Raw genomic sequence first — 18,198 nt, forward strand, 5'->3', positions numbered from 1 at the left:
GAAAAAGGAACCTGTGAAGTTAAAACAATTTTAAAGGAAAAGCTGAAAAATACTATGAATTAGGTCTCTTGGCTTCCAATCTCTGCCTGCTACTTCAATGGCTGCTACTCTTTAACTAAATGAAAACATAATCCTTAGATTTACAAAACCATTCTGCATCACATGCGAGTATCACTGACACTGATACCCAGACATATTTTATTACTACCCAAACAAATAAATTTTAAAATTTATTTGTTGCTATTTGCTTGACCAGCGTTCTTGTTTTGAGACTGCTGCATTTATGAAACAAAAAGTTCTCAAGTCATTAGGTAATGTGTGACACAAATAACTTGCTAATCAATGCAAACGTGAATCAGACCTACAGTATCCAGGAGAATTAATTCCTTTGATGACAGTCTTTCTTTCTGTACAATCTATGTCTTATCCTCATCTAAAGCTTATATAAGGTCATTTGATCAAACCCTTGCCCTTAATTTCTGAACCCTGATAGATAATTTCAGAATGTATTTTATTACTTCTTTTGTTTGCACAGCACTCGGTATCAGTGCTGATATGGTCTCCCCTGGCTCTTCAGAGATTAAACAGCATATGGAAGAAAAAGTAGAGCAATGTAGAAGTGGCCTTCACAATCTTGTTTAAAAAACAGAACAGTAATTTTTAGGAAAATGTGGTTAAATCAATTCACACACAAGAGTGTTTTTTTGCTATAACGCACCTATATGTATGATATAGTTATATATGACTAACTTCTATGATAATTTTGCATCAGTGTTAAAAAAGACACCCTGTTGCAATGAAGAAAATCAAATCCATGAATCAGAATTTACTCATGTCATTATTACTTGTCACACCCACAACATGTAATCAGTACTTCCTACTCACTGCAGAGAGTTCTGTTACACAGTAACAGCACAATAAATCTCTTTTTTTTTTCCAGATAAGTTAAAATGCAATCATTTGTCAAAATCAATCCAACAGCACAAGAGTACGATATCTAGAACTTCCTGATCTGGAGAAATTAATTTTTCTAGTCGTATAAGAAATGCAAACAACTTCAAATCAATTTTTTCTCTCAGGGATGTTTTGTCACAATATTTTTTAAAGTAGAGCACCTATACAACTGTGAAGCCAAACTGTAACTCTGCTGATGCTTGGAGAGCATGACTTGAACTTTCACAAACCCACAAACCAGCAAAGCAAACGGTACAAACATTCAGGTCACTGCAGCTACTCTTCCTCAAAGGTAAGTAAGCACTTACTTTCCGAGCTCCAGCATGAACTTCACTATAATGCTGACTTCACAAATTTACATGGGCTCTATTTTCCCTTAAATTAGCAACTGCAGTGAAACTATTTAAAATTAGCAGAACTAAAATCTCCTAAGGTGCTTTCACAGTTCCTTTTCAGTGCTTCAATGCTGTCAGTACCTGAGCAAACTCGTGTGTCCTCATGAGCTGCACTCACTGCAGAGGGTACAAACCTTAAATCTTGTGTTTTCTACCTGGGTTGTAGAGACAGGGCACAATTAATGCTTCTGGCATTTCAATTTTGTATTCCAAAATCTTGTAATTTGCACAAATTGTGTGAAACAAAAGCAATTTAAGTTTCCACAGAGAACTGTGGTCTCAGCAAAACTTGAGAAAATGGAACTTGCTAGCTATTACCCTGTCTGATGATCATCGTGCTCTTGTTCTTAGCTGGGTAACTACAGCTCTCACACAAAACTCTCAATCTTCAGAGACTGACAGAAGGCAAGGTTTGATAACTGACAAAACATGGCATCTTAATGAGGTTTTTTTTTTTGCAAGTGTTACTGGATAGTCCACACCAGAAGCTGGAATTGGGGGCAGGGCTGGAGAAGAATGTGAGGCAGCAGAGAACAGGGATAACGTAACCTGGGTGATCCTGCAACTACTTTTCTCCACACAAACCACATTTTAGTGAATATGTCAAATTGGTGTGATACATAAAAGAAATTTTGGCTGAGTTCTTTCTCTTAGGACTGAAATATTCTTAAATGAAACATTGTGTTTTGATTTAAAATATCCACAATTAAATTTGTGACATTTTTCCATGTGCTGTCTATAACATATGTTTCCTATAACAGAATATACGACACATACTACTGTAAGAAAAGATAGAGCCAATTCCCTTAAACCCTTACCTATTATCACCTAAGAGCTGATATTACAATAGAAAACGAGGCCACATGCAGGAGTGTTTTCCTAGGCCCAACTATCAGGTATTTCACACAATATGAAATCCCCTTTTGCCTTTAGTGTTACACTCTAGGTAGGTTTGTCCACAAACAGGTGCTCATAAGTAACTGGAGAAATGAAAGTATTAATTAATTGCTGACTTAATTTCGCCTGGGGAATCACTGGCAGAGTCTTGGGGAGAAAACAAGCCCCGAACAATTCCAAAAGCCGTAGCCCAGCTTTGAGTCAAAACGCTGCGTTTTCATCGCACAAGCGATTCCTCCTGGAATTAGACATGGAGCAAGAGGATCAGATCATTGACAAGCGAGGAACCAGGAGCAGCATTAGCGACTCGGCCGGGCTGTGCCGGGAGGATGTGCTGCTCTACCCCTGCTCGTACCTGGCGGGTGGGGAGCGGGGGGCGGCGGGGGCGGGAGCGGGGCCCGTGCCCGCCCCCCGGCCCCGGGGGAGGCCGGCAGCTGTCCGGGTGGGAGGCGTCTGCAGCTGGAAAACAGCAGCTCCGCTTTCTGATCGGATTTGGGGGTGGGGTGGGAGGTGTGTGTGGGAAAAGCCAAGCGATGGATCTTCCCTTCTTTTGACAACGCTCTCCCCCCTTCAGGACTAAGCCTGCGCTGGAGGAAAATAACTGCAAGGGAGAACTGCTAATCACACCTCCGTGTGGGAACTAACTCCGGGGAGCAGCGTGTGCCGCCAGCCCCAGGATATTCCCTGCCTCCAACCTGAAGTGATTCCTCCTGGAACGGTTCAGTCGCCCCTGCAGTTCACCTTTGCCTGCAGTTAACCAGCGTGCAATTTGGGTTTAATGGAGCTGGGTTTATTGTTCCTCTTTGGACTTACGATTACGTCGACTGCAGGTAACTCGAATTTCTTTCTTTCTTTGCCACTTCCACGCATGCACACAAAGAAAGGCTGGGTGGGTTTGTATTTTTTTGGTTGTTGTGTTTTTTTTTTTTCTTTTTCCTCCTTCCAAAAGGCTGTGAAGCAACAGCCCACTCCGGGAGTGCGTGGTAAAGAACCAGACTCCAAAAAGGCATCATTTGGCCGTACGTAGGTTTGAAACAAAAGCGCTGCCTTAGCGATGCATCCCTGTGGGGCAGCGAAAACATAACGGTGCTTTAAGCGCCCCGAAACTCCTGGGGCAGCCGGGGGGGGTCGGGTGCTGTTACAAAGGGGGTCTCCGGGAGCTGAGCGCTGCTGTTGTCTCCCCGCAGGGTCCGCGCTGCCCCGGCCCCGCTCGGCGCTCCCCGCGGGCGGGGACCCGGCACACCGGGAGCGGGACGCGAGCGGGGCGGCGGCGGCGGGCGGCGGGCGCGCCAGGGCGGACGGCGGGGGGCTGCGGCCGCGGGCCCGGCGCTGCACTTGCTACACCTACAAGGACAAGGAGTGCGTGTACTACTGCCACCTCGACATCATCTGGATCAACACCCCCGAGTGAGTGCGGCGGGACGGCGGGAGGGAGCGGGCGGGGGATCCCTGCCCGGTCCCCGGGGGACGCCGCGGGGACGGCCCGGGCGGGGGGAGCCGGAGGCGGAGCCGCCCCCGGCGGGGTCAGGGCGGGACGAGGGAGCCCGGGCAGCCCCCCCGAGCCCCCGGGAGCGCGGTGACCTCGGCACCTGCCGGGAGGGGGCACAGGGGGTGCCGCCAGCGCCCGGCGCGGTGACCTCCCGCTGCCGCGGTCCAGGTACCATCCCTGTGCTGGGCACAGCCTGAGTGAAAGAAGGGAACAGCGGGTATTTTCCAGAAGTCTGTTCCTAATAACCCACTCATTAGGAAGGGAAGAACAGTGTGTGATTGTCTGTGCAACTGTACTGGTTTGGATAAAAATTAAAATGGAAAAATACCGGTACGTTAAAATAATTATTTTTTTTTTTTTTAAAATTCAATATACTAGATTTTAAGACGTCACAAAAGAAAGCCTTTTGCAATTATGCTTTGTGGAATGGCAAACATAAGTCATCATTATGCTTCAAGTCATAATAAAAACAGTTTTTGAAGACATTTCTCATGGATTGGAAGTTGGGAGCCCCACACAGGGCACTGGGGGTGGAGCACACGTGCAGAAAAGCAGGGTCTGGTACTGACAGTGTTTAATGGAAAGAAATCATCAGGAAGGGTGACACTTTGCCTACATCCCAAAGGTTTGAGGCCTCCTTTCTCTACACCATTGTATATATCCTGTCTTGTTGAGTAACTAAGACTTAAGGATTTGTAGATTCTCACAGGCTATTAGGTTTCAGTCCTGTAGCAATCACAGTGATCAGTTCAGTAAAAAAATAATCAGGAGATCAGAGGAACCCCAAACCAAATTACTTTAGGAATTCAAGTTCTTCAGGCTGTATGACTGTGAACTTCTACACACGCCATCAAGTACCTCAGTGACTAAAGTTTGGGAACAGTTGTACTAATCCAGATCTGCCTTTGAATCAATTGCAAAGCTTTTAATCAGATTAAAATAACAAAAGGAGTAAAAAACACCAGAAAATAGCAGTAAAATAGGTTAAGTCAAATGGGGTTTAGGGCACTTAATTTGTAAATTCACATGTGTGTCCTGGCCAGAGGCCATGTCTGATGATGTCTTTTGAACTCCTACCAACCTGTAACTATCATGTATTCTCACAAGTCATTCAGTTCTTTGAGTTCCATACCTGCACTAATCCACCCCAGGATTACATAAAGTTATTTTAGCCAAATATTTATGACTCAGTAAATTTAAGTCAGAGCTCACCAGTGAAAATGGGGGAATGACATTCCTTTTCCCCTACGCACTGAATAAATAGACCACTGCTAATTTTAAACATACACTCCTCTTTTTCTTTCCTGTCTTTCTTTCTTTTTTTTTCTTTAGGGTATCCTATTTTTACTCTACAGGAATTACAATTTTCATTCCAGTGGGAAAAGTATTTAGTGTGCATTAATTCAGTGATGTGGAGAATTTTTTCCTACCTGAAAGTTTTGTGCAAACATCACAAACAAAGAACAAAAAAAAAAAAAGAAAAAAACCCAGAGGTATCTAATGTTTTAGTGATACCTATAGCATTAGCAATGAAATATGTATAATAATCCAAATATTAAACACTTGGGGCTCTAAGCCTCTGCTTGCTTAACTGAAGTCAGTTGTACTTAAATAGCAGCAAATCTCAGCTCTGTCGAGTCCACCCCCACTGGGTATAGAGTAGCCTGTAATATTTTGATGTGAGTACTAGGAAATTCTCTTTTTATAACCTTTATATGACTGGACATTTCTATGCAAACTATGGAATGAATACATTCAATGTCAATACTAAATATTCACATAGAATATACATGTTAACTACTGTGCTCCAAAGACATGAACTTGTATAACCTAATAACACTGTTGGAACTGGGTGAATCAGGATGCTGGGAGCCCTCTGGGGTTGGTAAAGAGTGGGTGGATGATGATGGAAAGTAGGGAATTAGGCCAGTAGGGACAGGGTTTCCTGGAGTGTGTCAGTGTCTGAAGTGGGCAGCTTTGCTGTCCTGCTCCCTGTGCTGTTTCTGGCCTGAGCCAGGAAGGTGAGCAGTGAAAGGAGCAGCTCTGTGTGCAGGCCATGTACTTGTCCAAATCTCCCTTTAGGCTGAAACAGGAATGCTTTTATGTATGAGGGCAGAGGAGGTCACTGAAATAAGTGTGTTAGACATTTTGGAGCATTTCAGTGCAACAGAAGCAGCATTAAGATTTCATATCACATGTCTGAATGAACAGGCACTAATTCTGCCCTGGAGTCCTACCTGGAGTAATGTCTCAGCAAGTCAAAAGGTACTTCTGGATGTCAATGTGTGAAACCAGGCCTGCTTGTGCAATTTAATACCCCAAGCAGGTTACACCACTGCCTTTAACTGGAAGTAACCCCTGGATCTGAACAGACTGGTAACATGTTTGTAAACGGAGCTTTTATGTTGCTCTTGTGCACACATTGTTGGAAGTTTTTATATTTACTAAAAGCTTGGCTCCAGTGCAACTTTGAGGATCAAACACACAGTGAGACACCAGAAAGACGGTGTTAAGGTTTGGAGAAGTTTTCCTGACATCCGTTGATTCTGCTATTTTTCTTGCTTATATACTTGCCTTTTTGTTTTGTTTTATTTCCTATGTAAAGTACTATAATTGCTTATTATTTTTTCCTTTTTTTCCCTGCCGATTTATTTCTTTCACTTTATCATTTCTTATTCCCCGCAAAAATTCCTTAATATTTTCTCAACATTACTCTTGCCTCCATACTTCAAGGACAAACTTTACTTCCTCCTCTGGTTTCTTCTGCTTTTCCTGACAGGAGATGCTGTTAAGCATTGTTGTAATACATTCAAAACAAATCTTAGTCATGGCCACTCCTCCTTTCCTGGAAAAGCAGTTTAAGTTTTTAGTGAAACTGTTGGAGGCAAAGTGATGATAGACAGTCTATTCTATCCCTGCTGAGAAACCACTTAGATCAAGCAGGGGCACAGTTGTAGAAAAGCACAAAACTGCAGAGTTTGGAGCCTCTGACTCCCTGCAGCTTGTGACAATTAAGAGAGAAATTATCTCTGTGCACATGTTTTGAGTATTGCTTTATACTTGTGCATGAACTGCTGCTGTTAGGCCAGACCACTAAGAGCATCAGCCTGTTATATTGACATAGTGAGTCTTTTATGCTGGGAACAGTGGGAGCCTTAAGTGGAAAAGAAGATGTCCTAAAGAAAGGCAGGTAAGTCAGAACAGAATCATGCAATTATGTGGTGTAGACAAAGCTTGCATAACAAAGATAATTAAATAATTAAAAGCTGGTAAACTGTTCTCACTGATAAGATTGATTAGTCAGGAATTAGTTTGCAATGTATTTTTTTTGTCAAGTGCTTATCTTGATCTATAGCTACAGACACGTTCTAAAGAAGAATTGTTTTTTTAAACAGTACCCACTGATGTAATACAGACACAACTTGATGCTTGATTCTGTAAGTTAAAGAAGAAAATGTAGACAAGACTACATTTAGATCTGCACTTCTTCAAAGGGCTTCTGTATTTCAGTATGAACTGAATTTGTGTATGTGACAGCGACATGTGGTTCAATTAACATTAATGTTGCTGTGTGAAGCATCAGGGATGCTCACAGTGATTAGTAAAAGATTAAAAGGTGACAACTCCTAAGAAAGCGGTGCTATCATGAGGGCACAGTATCAGATCCTCAAGTGGTCTTCAATTCTAAAATAAAACTACAATGAGAATTTATGGCAATAATCCAGACAATTTTCAAAGGACAATTCCTCACTCAAACTAAGCACCAAAAATAAGAACAGTTCTTTCGAAGGGTTTAAATCAAAGCAAAAGTGAGGTTTTTTTCTAGATGTCTTTTTTCTGTATTTGCTATTATGTTCAAGAGAGGGGTAACTGAATGAAATCCTGTGACCACGTTGTAAAGACCAGCTTACATGCTGATCTAAGAGTTCTCTCTGCCAATTACATGAATTTCTGCATCAGGAAAATTGGATGGATGGACAAAGTGAAAGGAAGAGTTTGATCTAACACTCTGTTTGCTGCTCTGATCCTCTGTACTTAAACACATGTTCTATTTCCTTTGGAAGGACAAGGGCAGGGGCTGACTTGTATCTGTTGCTTTTCTGTGTGGGATAAATTGGAGAGGATCTGGTGAGTGTTCCATGGTGTGTGAGTACATGGTGACCTGAAAGGACCTGATGTTTCATCACTTAATAAATTTGTTTCTGTAACATATGAAGGTCAGATACCCTTTAGTACTAGGTTGGCTCCAGACAGCTCCCAATAGAAATGTGTTTTCCTGACCTAAGGAGACCATTGGTTGGGTTGAGAAAGGCTTTTCATATACTTGAATTGTTTTGGTCTCTCCTGGAGGTGATGACGGATGGGTTTGTTAGCAACTTGTCAGAAGCTGAACAGACACCAGCTGATTGCACAGGCAGTCAGCTCTGCAACAGCTAAAAGTCAACGATCTCTGCTCATTACTGACTTAGGCTGCCATCAGAAAGTCATCTTAGAATGGGAACAATTTGTGCCCTATCATGGCTTCACTCACAGTTTTACTCACATGTAGAGATGAAGTGATTTCTTGGGATGCTGTTACAAAAAAAAAGACTTCAGGCAGCCCATTGGTTGCTCCTGCTCTAACTGCTGCTCTGCTGGCTGACTTTTCCTTCACAACAGCTTTTTGTTACCTGCACCTCACTGGTGACTGCACTTCATTCTCATGGGCATTAAGTGATATTCCAGAGTATTATAATTACCTCAATTCTGGATAATCATCGTTAAATATGTATAGATGATGCCCTGTATTCTACTGGAAATAAAAGTACACGGCTAAAGATTTCTTGTTCAGTAAAACAATTAAGCAGGTGGATATAAACTTTAGATCAGATTGGAAATACCTGGTAGCCAAAGGCATGATGATAAAACAGTGGCTGCAAGCCAGGCAGCTGAAACAAGGAAGCTAAACAGTGCACATGGTTAACCATCAGAACCAAGTGCCAAAAGTGATAAATCTTCTGTTGAGTTGATTTTATTTTTCTGAATGAAATTTGCCCTGATTTTGCAATCTTGACTACCCACATATTCACTGAAACCTATTTGTCTTGCACAAAATAAACTTCAAATAGATATACTGAACATAGTAACAGGCTTCTGCTGTAATTGCTATATTTTAACATGGACAAACTGATCTGACTTTTAGGCCAGTTTATTCAAAGAGTTATTCTTGTTTAGACTGTGTACTGACTTCCCACTTTCAGTGTCTTACTGTCTGAAATGCGCACAGCTTGTGTGCCCTCCTCGGTCTAGAAGAAGAATCTATCCTCTTAGTCTTCCTGTAAAGCTTATTTACACAGTATGGACCTTTTACAGCAGTATCCAGAAAGACTTGAAATGATTTGGCTCTGCAGTTAAAAATCCCACATCCCTGTAGGAGGTGGCCCTGCAGAACACAGGGTGAGGGATGAAACACTGATGGCCACTGCCTTGAGATTTCCCCACTGCTGCTCGTGTTGGTCTAATTCTAAGGATAAACAGTCTCGAGGGCTGTCAAACCACACTCACTTTCATCAGCCTTACATTTTAACACCACGTGTTTATTTTTCCCCAGGTTTTTGTTTTATTTGTTTTTAAACCTGTGGTGGATTTTGAACTAAACAGGCTGTAGAGAGTGGTAGAAACATAAATCAGTGTGTGTTGTTTGTGTGAACTGCTGGAGTGGCTTCAGCAGTAAGTACTCTGAATTTTAGGTTGAAAAGCTACCATTTGACATTTCATTTGATTCCTTTAATCCCTATTTCCCTGCAGTTCTGCCTTTTGGCATTTACCTCAGTGGTTTTGTGTTAGAACCACTTACTAATGACATTCCCTGCCAGTCAGAGGGAGAAAAGGAATAAAGGGAGTTTGGGCCTGACAGACAGAAAATTATGCACCAAACTTTATTTAATTACTTAAACCAAAAATCATATATCCTGCCACAGAACTGGGATCAGATTAGGACTGGTATGAAGTACTGAAGGATATGCTGAGAGTTGTTTTGAGAGAGGTATTTCTGTGAAACAGTGGCTCAGTTTATTGAGCTCTACCCAGCCCCTCTGGAGGTTTGGGGTGTTAATGGACACCCCTCACCCCAATCTTTGCTTCATATTGCTTCCCTCAAGAAATGTACCCCAGCTTTTAGCTCAGCAACTCAGATATTGTTCTGATCATGTTTCGAAAAGAAAACATGTAACATCATTTTGACAGCTACAGGAGGAGGATGGATAGTGATAAAAAGCCTCCAGATTCTCACAGCACTTGACTTGGGTACCATGAAATCCCCAGTGGGAGGGAAATCAAAGAACTCACGGGGTCAGTGAAACTGGACAATGAAGCAGATGTGTGTAATCCTTGGCTTATTAATTAATTTAGATGTAACTAATGAACTAAAGTTAATTTGCATCCAGCAGCCTGTTCAGTATCAAGGAACACTGGCTACTACTACATTGAGGATGTGGAAAAGAAAGGTGTGGCTATAAAGGATAAAGGTTTGTTTCCTCTGAAAATGACTTGAGGTGCAAAAAGCTACTCAGAAAAAGTCCAGCTTCTGAGAATGGAGCATGTGGTTAGGCTGACAAAACCAACAAGGCAGGCACTTCTTTGAAGAAGGTGTTTTACTGCTTAAATAATGATGCTAAGAAAGGGTTAATAGGGGAGGCACATTAATATGTCTGTTACAGAAAGAGTTGGAGCCAACTTTCAGAGCAGCCAATGATCTCTTCATCTATAGAGCTACACAGTATTACTGCAGTGGCTTTATATGAAAGCATACACAGAAATATCTGTTATTTCCCCCAAGCATCTTTCATTCCGTAGACATTTTGTTTCACTTGGAGGATGGTAAATTTTGCTTCCTTTCTGTGTTCTTTGTTCTCAGTGGTCCTTACAGGGATCTCATACATTTTAGGATTGTCTGGAAACACTGGAGACTGTTGGGAGCCTCGCTGGCCTGGATGCAGGCCAGAAAATATATTGCTGAATACTGAAATCACAGCATCTAAGATGATTGCTGCAACCCCCTCATCCCTTTATTTTGGCTGAAACTCTCCAGTGCCCTGGAGGTATCTACTGTGTTTAAGTGGCTGGGAAAGTAGAAAATAATAGCAGCTCATAGGTCAATTATAACATAGCATGAGAAACTCAGCCACATGTTATAAAAATTAAAATAAACCAATTAGACTTGTCTGCCTGAATTCACTATAAGTGAGGGACAGCAGGACTTAGGCAAATCATGCTTCCCAATTCGACCTGAAGGCAGTAATCATTCAATGGGCAGTTTGCTTCTGTGGGAAATTTTCCCTGATATCCCTGGTTCAGAATGGCTGTTCCACTATTAGTCAGTAATTTTGCCTTTTTCAACAAAAAAAAAATCCCTACTTCTGCTAATTTAATGGCCAAATCTTGCTTCAAGAGCTAGCTGGCTTTCAGAGGACAGCTTTTATGATTGTGTTTTGTGGGCACAAAGCACAGAAATAATCTAGGTTATTTCAGCATCTGTTATCCAATCTTCAGATCTATACTTTTTTTTCCTTTTAAAATTCTAGAAGGAACATTTACTGTGTATTCCCTTCCACTGCAGAAATCCAAAATGTTTCAGGTGACAAGAGCACACTGTGCTTTGATTAGTTTTGTGCTGCTCTGTTATACATGGAATTATCTTCAGTTAACAGATCTGTTGCACTGACTAATCATAATTACATCTCATGGAATAATTACAAGTACTGGAGAGTTGTGTTAGCATTTTTTACAGAATAAAGAACAAATAGCTTATATTCAAGAAGAAATTACTTCCTTGAACTCAGACCTTCTCTAATCTAGAAAGTGCTTTAAAACTGAGTGTGCAGACTTTTATGCACCCCCTCACTTGCTGCAGTAATGATCCTTAACTCCACAAAAGAGAGTAATTCCACAGAAATCACAAATCTGTGTGTTGCCAATCAGATACCAGTTCAAAGCATGACAGAAAGGCTGATCCAGAATTGCACAGGTTTGCTTGTTCTCCACTTTGTAGAGAAGAAAGGGATAAAGGACACACAGCCCTTAAATAGTGCAAACCCACTTCACTGCTTCAGGAGAAGCTTGTTCTCCTAAAGGAAGAAATGTTGCCTACTTAGTTAAAGGTCAGAAATACAAATTTTATCTTTTTTTTTCTTTCCAAAAAGTTTGGAAATGGCTCTTAGCTGGTGCTTTGGCCAGGGACTGGGTCATAAGCATGAAGAACACAGTGTAAGGGAACTGGTTGTTCAGGATCTCCAGAAGCCTGGAGCAGGTAGCCAGCCAACAAATCTGCCTCTGCCCTACTCCAACTGATCCTCATCTTCTCCTTCACTGAGAAGACACAAACTGCTCTGGGTATAATTAAGTCCTCAAGCTTTGACTAAAGAAAACAGATGCCTCACCTCAAACAGAAAGCAAAGAGACTTTTTTTGCCACACAAGTGCTTGGTGACAATCACATGCTGACAATAATTCCCATTCAATGTGCAGAAATTGTGATTCTACTTCATTTTGCACCTGAGCCTTGCAACACCACAAAAATAATAAAAAAGAGCAGCATCTGTTAATCACATGTAACAATCTAAGCTTAAGAAGCTGCCAGGCAAATGCTTCTGATACCTGTTCAACTGAATCTCTTCAGCATCTCCTCTCACCTCTGAAGTGCTGAGAAAGAGGCATGAACTAACTTGAAACACGAACATTTTCAGCTGCTGGAATGATAACCATACACACACTAATATTTGCTTAAACGTTGTGATTTATGAGTTGTATCAGAGTAACTGACAGGCAAGAAAACATCTCTATTTTTTGGTTCTTTTTGAACACTGTTGCAAAGACTGGGTTGCTGTAGAAGTATCTCTGGTTTGGGTTTGAATTTTTGGGTTAGAAATGAAAACCAGGCATATTGGGAGAATTATTACATTTCTATCTCTGATGGGCAAATCTGCACATTAACTTACATATAAACTTCACTTGGATGTTCCAGGTAATTCTTACACTTGTCAGAGCACTAGCAGGTATTTCTGGGCCACTGAAAATAAAGGGGGCTTGAATACATTTCCTAAGCTATGAACCACACTCCTATAAGCATTCTGTGTTTCACAGAGCATGAAGTACCTCATTAGAAAGATCAGAAGCAGCATCTAAAATACCAATTTCCTCCTTTGCTTAGGGCTGTGGTTCATGGCTCTTATCACTTGTAATTAATTTATATTCTCTACCCCTCCCTGTTTGCTGGAATTTACTGTTTCTTAGAAAAGACAGCAGACTGGTAATGGGCCTGTTCCTCAGTCACTGTAATTCACACACTGATGTATTAAAGTGAAATTGAAAGTTGATGGCAATTCTAGTTGGTCCATTAATTTGCAAACTGCAGCAATTAAGAATAAAACACATTCCCTTCTTCCTCTCCAGCTATTCAGGCAGAACCTCTGACACAGGGCAAACTGCAGCTCAGTCCCACAGAAATTCTGGGTTAGAGAATTAGAGTGAAAAAAACCAGTATTGTATTTTGGAAGAGTGGTCTTTTTAACAAGGAACCACTTTAAATAATAACATAGTGCAATATTTTATGTCTTGTAGCATAATATGGGATGACATCTGCAAAAGCTGCAAGTAGCTTCTTTATCCCTTGGCAAACTATCTGTCATGAAACAGGGCTTTCATATTTGGCTACCACACACCAAATTAATCTTTCTATTTCAGTCTCAATTTGAGCAGGAAGTTGAATAATAGAATTTTACCAGACAGTTTTCATAGAGGATTTGTTAAAAATAAAGTAACTTCCTCCTGTTCCTGTCTCTAAATACTAGCTATTACTTAATTAAAAAGAAAAAAAAAGTATTTGTATAAAAAATACAACCATACAGCAATTATTTATACCAGAAGTTACCTACATTAGCCATTCAACATTCATCATTCTAAAGCAGATGGCAGTATGGAACCATTAATACTCTTCAGTTATAAAACGGGACTCGCTCCTAATCCTAAAGACAACAAAAAGCTTTTTAAATGGCTGTTAGAGAAGGGAGGCCAAAATCAAGTCCTAAAGTGTTTTGAGACAAATATGGATATTCTTGACTCCCCCAGTGTCTGGGCATAGGAGTAAAGGGAAAATATGCAACAGTTTCTGCATGTAGGTGAGGCAGAGCAGCATCTGCTGGAGAAAGACCATTTCCTGGGCTCTTAACACAGAAATATTGCTTGTGATTTTCTATCTTTCAGTATGATTTTATCATAAATCTAACTGACAGGTGTGCTCTGGCTCAGGCTGTGAAAGACAAGATGCACAAGCTCATACGTATTGTAAGTGCAGAGGCTTGAATAAATGATTTGCATCAACTGTACTGATGTTACACCAAAATAATGTTTCTGAACCCTTCAGCCCACCATGTGTGTGGGAAAATGGAAAATTTGCAGCTTTCCCATTAATAGCCTAATGATGTTTTTATGAAAGCAAATGTAAGAAGAACTACGTGAAGGTAGTGGTTGCAAACTGATTATTCAGGTTTTGTTCTGTAACCTTTCTGTAACCCTTCTAGATTTATTCTTCCTCTTCCCTGCCTTTTTTTTTTTTTTCCACTCCCTCCACTCCTCTTGCTTGCTTGTGAACATGAGATTCCCTTCATATTTTTAGTGTTTGTGGAGTTGTGGGTTGCTTAGCCCATCCCTCAAGTCCACAGGAGCTTTTATGGGTCTCCAGAAGTTTCATGTGGTGGACAGCTGCTGTCACTTGAGATTCTTTAACAACTTGAAGGAGAATAATTTATGACATCACTCCAAACCATCCAACTCCTTTTGGGGATGTCAGCAGGAATTGATTGACTATAACCCATTAAAGAGCAAAGCATGCCAGACTGCAGGGAAATACAGAGAGCTGCCTCATCCTATTTCTTGGTGTGCTGGAGTACAGAATACCATCTCTTGTAGAAAGGTATTGATAGATACATACAGGGAAGATTATCCAGCAGTTTCTCACCTCTGTAACTCCAGGGATCATGTTCCAAACATGATGTAGTGAACTAATCATGCTGACAGTTGTCTCCATTTCTCAATGATTAAATTAATGGCAAATCAGGCTCAGAATCATGAAGATGACACAACTACATGATGTTACTCGTCTGGTGAACTCAGCACAGCTCATTTGTCACTTCACACCAGCCATGGCATGGGACATAGCAAATATTGTACGCTGGGGGAGGGTGAGCAACACAACACAGGAATTAGGAGCAAAATAAGCAATAACCTTGCTTGTAATTGTATCAGCTGTTAGGTATTCCAATCTTTTTTTAGATTGTGTAGTTGCCAATTAATTCTCCCAGTAGAGCTGATTGTCTGCTACTTTATAACTTCCCAAAAGCCAGAGCTAATTGGGTAGAAGTTACAATCTTTCATAGGCAGAACTGCTTATTTATATGAGTATGTTTTGATTTTTGTGCCAGTATTTATTGCTTTGCATCAATAGATCTCTTTACTAAAACAGAAAAGAGATGGAATATCATTTTAATTGGCTTCTAAAATACACGATATGTGTGACTCACAACAGGAGGACTGTGCCATATGGACTGTCTAACTACAGAGGCAGCTTTAGAGGCAAAAGGTCTACAGGCCAGAGTCAAAGTACTTCCCAGTCTTCATTTCGATGTTCCTGTTTGGATGCTCAGGATGAACAGTGTTTGCAGTTTTGCAGAAGAGTGCAAGACAGAAGAAGGTGAGTGCTTGAATGCTGCCACCTGTCTACATGATTTGACTATTTTGCAGAGATAAATTAATCAAGTTGCACTTATCAAATGGAACTGAGTAAAAAACACATTGATTTTAACTAAAATTCCCCTCTCCAGTGTGGTGGGTTAGCCCTGGCCAGCAGCCAAGCACTTACAGAGGTGCTTGTTCACTTCTCCCCCAGTGGGACGGGGGAGAGAACAGAAAGAACAAAAGTGAGAGAACTTGTATGTCACCTCAGAGTTTAGTAGGTGAAGGAAAGAGGCCAGAGGCAGCCAGTACTGCTTGGAATTTTCATTTTGCTGTTCCTTTCTATGATGTGGTGTTTTTGAGAACACCAGATCTGCCCAGTTAGGAGCATGCTGAATATTGCACTATTCTAGAATGTTTTATCTAGTCTGACAAAGAGCATCACATTGTCTTTTTATGAATGGTTCCATAAGGGGACTTGATTAGAGCACATTTACAAACTTGGAAAATCTCTCTTCTCCAGAAATCATGGATCAGTGAAAAAGACAGAGGAGAAAGACCAATGCAGGGAAGAGGAACACAACTTCATTCAGTAGCACAGAGAGTCTGGAGGATTCTGAACAATCAGGTATGGTACAGATGTTTAATATTTAAAAAAAAATAGTGATTTTCCATAAACGTTCTTTGTATTTGCAGCACCTTAACTCTTTTAATTGAATGTTATAAATAAGGGCAGAACTTGGCCCATGAGTTCTTTGTTTGGTTTTTTCCATATGTAATTTTTAAAATAACCTTTACCATGCACAGAACTACTACAACCTCCCTTGTGCTAACTAACTCCTTCAAAAGTTGGATTCTTTGGCTATAAGCCAATACATATTTTTGCCTTTTTTTTTTTTTTAGGGCAAGGGCTGTTCCTGTCTATCATGTTTTTGCTCATTTAGCACTGCAGCAACTTAAGCTACACGTCCCAGTGCAGTGCTTCAGTAAAACTAGAACTGTCAAGGTAAAGAAACAGAAAAGAACCTTGAGGAAAAAGCATCTGAGGGGAAAAATAAATCTGCTTTCGATAACAGATACAAAGAGATTACTGGGACCTAGCAGCCAGTTTCAAATATTTCCACTTCGAAATAAGTCGCACTATGACCCAAAGTTTTTTGCTATGAAGGAAAGCACTTGGATTAGGAGTCCTCAAGCTGGATTTATTGCTATGATTATCTGAGCAGAGCTAATCAGACAACTGTGCAGTGTTCACTCTGGGTACACGTAATCAAGGAGATAAATCCTTTTCTATCAAGTAACAGGCAGTTAGTGCTGAATATTAAGCAGTTTGGTTGTTGTGTTTGTTTTTTTTTTAAAGCTTTAACATTTATTTGCTGGAGCTCAGAAACAAGAACTTAAACTACAACTCTCCCTTGAGATGGACAAACTTGATGCTTCAGTGTGATGCCAGTGGAGAATTGAGCGATGCACCACTTCCATTTCAGCAGTGCCACTCTGAGGGCACGTGAACCTGCATGAGGAAGCTTTGTCCCGTGTTCCCCCCGTGAGAGTCTCAGTAAAGGATAATCTTTATCATGGAACTGGCAGGGAATGTATCACTAGTGAAGAAAACTTCAAAGGCAGATCCAAACTTCAGCAATGCAAAGTTTCAGGGAGCATTGTTTTCCTCTGTGATTTCAAAGAGTACAATAGAAACATACTGTTCCACTTTGTGTCTGAGGAATCCATCCACAGCTTTATGCAGGCAACTGTAATTGGAGAATGTGGTGAGCTAGAGAGAGATTGCCTCTACACGAGTTCTCATTCAGAATAAACAGATGCAAAATATTTCTCTTGTTAATGTATGCAAGCCTGAATCATCATATTGTAACTTCGTGGCAGATGTTTAAATGACAGTATCTATGCAGAATAAATATGAATGGCTAATATAAATATTATTATAAACTATAGCAAGTTAAGAGTATGCATTGAGTATTCAATAGATTACCTAATTTAGGCACAAATTATTCCTGCACTTCAAAGTTCCATTCAAAAACACAGTGATTATTTAAGGATGCACTGTAGTTGGTGAACAGAACTTTAATTATTCAGCCCCAAGAATTTTCCTAAAGCTGCAAAGGTAGGACTGTGGAACTTCAAATGAAGCTTCATACAATCAGAGTAACTCAGATTTGCTGTTCTAAGCCCCTGCCCACGTTACCATCCACGGCACATACATTTGTCTCTGTTAGTACTACAAATCACATGTTTATCTTCATTGAAACATCATCAGTGAATAACTTGAAAACTTGGCAATAAGGATTAAATCCAACCCTGGACATTTTTCAATGTAAATGATGCCTTCAGAAATTATGGACTTCTTTTTGCTACGAGGATGCAAGAGTAAGCAAGGAAAAAAGAGTAACTTTTGCAAACCCTGTTCTATATTATTTAAGAAGAGAGGAAATCCCTTACTTGTGACAAATTTTTTTTGGGTTGACTGACTTTCATGCAGACTTTCCCCAGGGCACATAGGTTAAACTATAACCCCATGACAATAAATTATATTTTATAAGAAGAAAGATGGAGACCAAAAGAAAAGTGAAAAGAAATCAACAGTACAAATGTTTATATAGGGCTTAAACCAGTGGTAATAGATTTTCTTTGAAACAAGAAAGGGAGCTCTTTGCCAAAACATATGATATATTTTATATATATGTGGATATATTTCATAAATAAATTATTACAGTTATAAAATTAAATATATCTTTCAGTT

The 18,198-nt window shown here is 40.5% G+C and overlaps 1 protein-coding gene across 4 annotated transcripts; it reads left to right on the forward strand.

Moving 5' to 3' along the window:
- The first annotated feature begins 855 nt into the window (after positions 1 to 855).
- On the forward strand, positions 856 to 17,553 carry EDN3 (endothelin 3). 4 transcript variants are annotated; one of them, XM_051803113.1, is made up of 6 exons: positions 856 to 1,246; positions 2,821 to 3,265; positions 3,434 to 3,653; positions 15,295 to 15,459; positions 15,964 to 16,068; positions 16,801 to 17,553. In XM_051803113.1, exons 2-5 carry the CDS (start codon positions 3,025 to 3,027, stop codon positions 16,034 to 16,036), a joined length of 699 nt encoding a protein of 232 aa, XP_051659073.1. In that variant the 5' UTR covers positions 856 to 1,246; positions 2,821 to 3,024; the 3' UTR covers positions 16,037 to 16,068; positions 16,801 to 17,553. The 4 variants fall into 4 exon arrangements, with proteins under 4 accessions (XP_051659073.1, XP_051659076.1, XP_051659074.1 ...); XM_051803116.1 differs by having other exon boundaries at positions 2,821 to 3,076; XM_051803114.1 differs by having other exon boundaries at positions 2,828 to 3,265.
- The last annotated feature ends 645 nt before the right edge of the window (positions 17,554 to 18,198 follow it).

The sequence above is a fragment of the Manacus candei genome, unplaced genomic scaffold, assembly GCF_025592945.1.
Source record: "Manacus candei isolate 608988 ecotype Guabito, Panama unplaced genomic scaffold, ASM2559294v1 h1tg000057l, whole genome shotgun sequence".
Lineage (NCBI taxonomy): Eukaryota > Metazoa > Chordata > Aves > Passeriformes > Pipridae > Manacus > Manacus candei.

Bases quoted from the DNA above. Each gene is read 5' to 3' on its own strand.
- EDN3 (XM_051803113.1), top strand. From the start codon at position 3,025: ATGGAGCTGGGTTTATTGTTCCTCTTTGGACTTACGATTACGTCGACT. The intron at 3,654-15,294 runs GTGAGTGCGGCG...GACTCACAACAG, and splicing joins ATCTGGATCAACACCCCCGA to GAGGACTGTGCCATATGGAC. The intron at 15,460-15,963 runs GTGAGTGCTTGA...TCTCTTCTCCAG, and splicing joins AGAGTGCAAGACAGAAGAAG to AAATCATGGATCAGTGAAAA.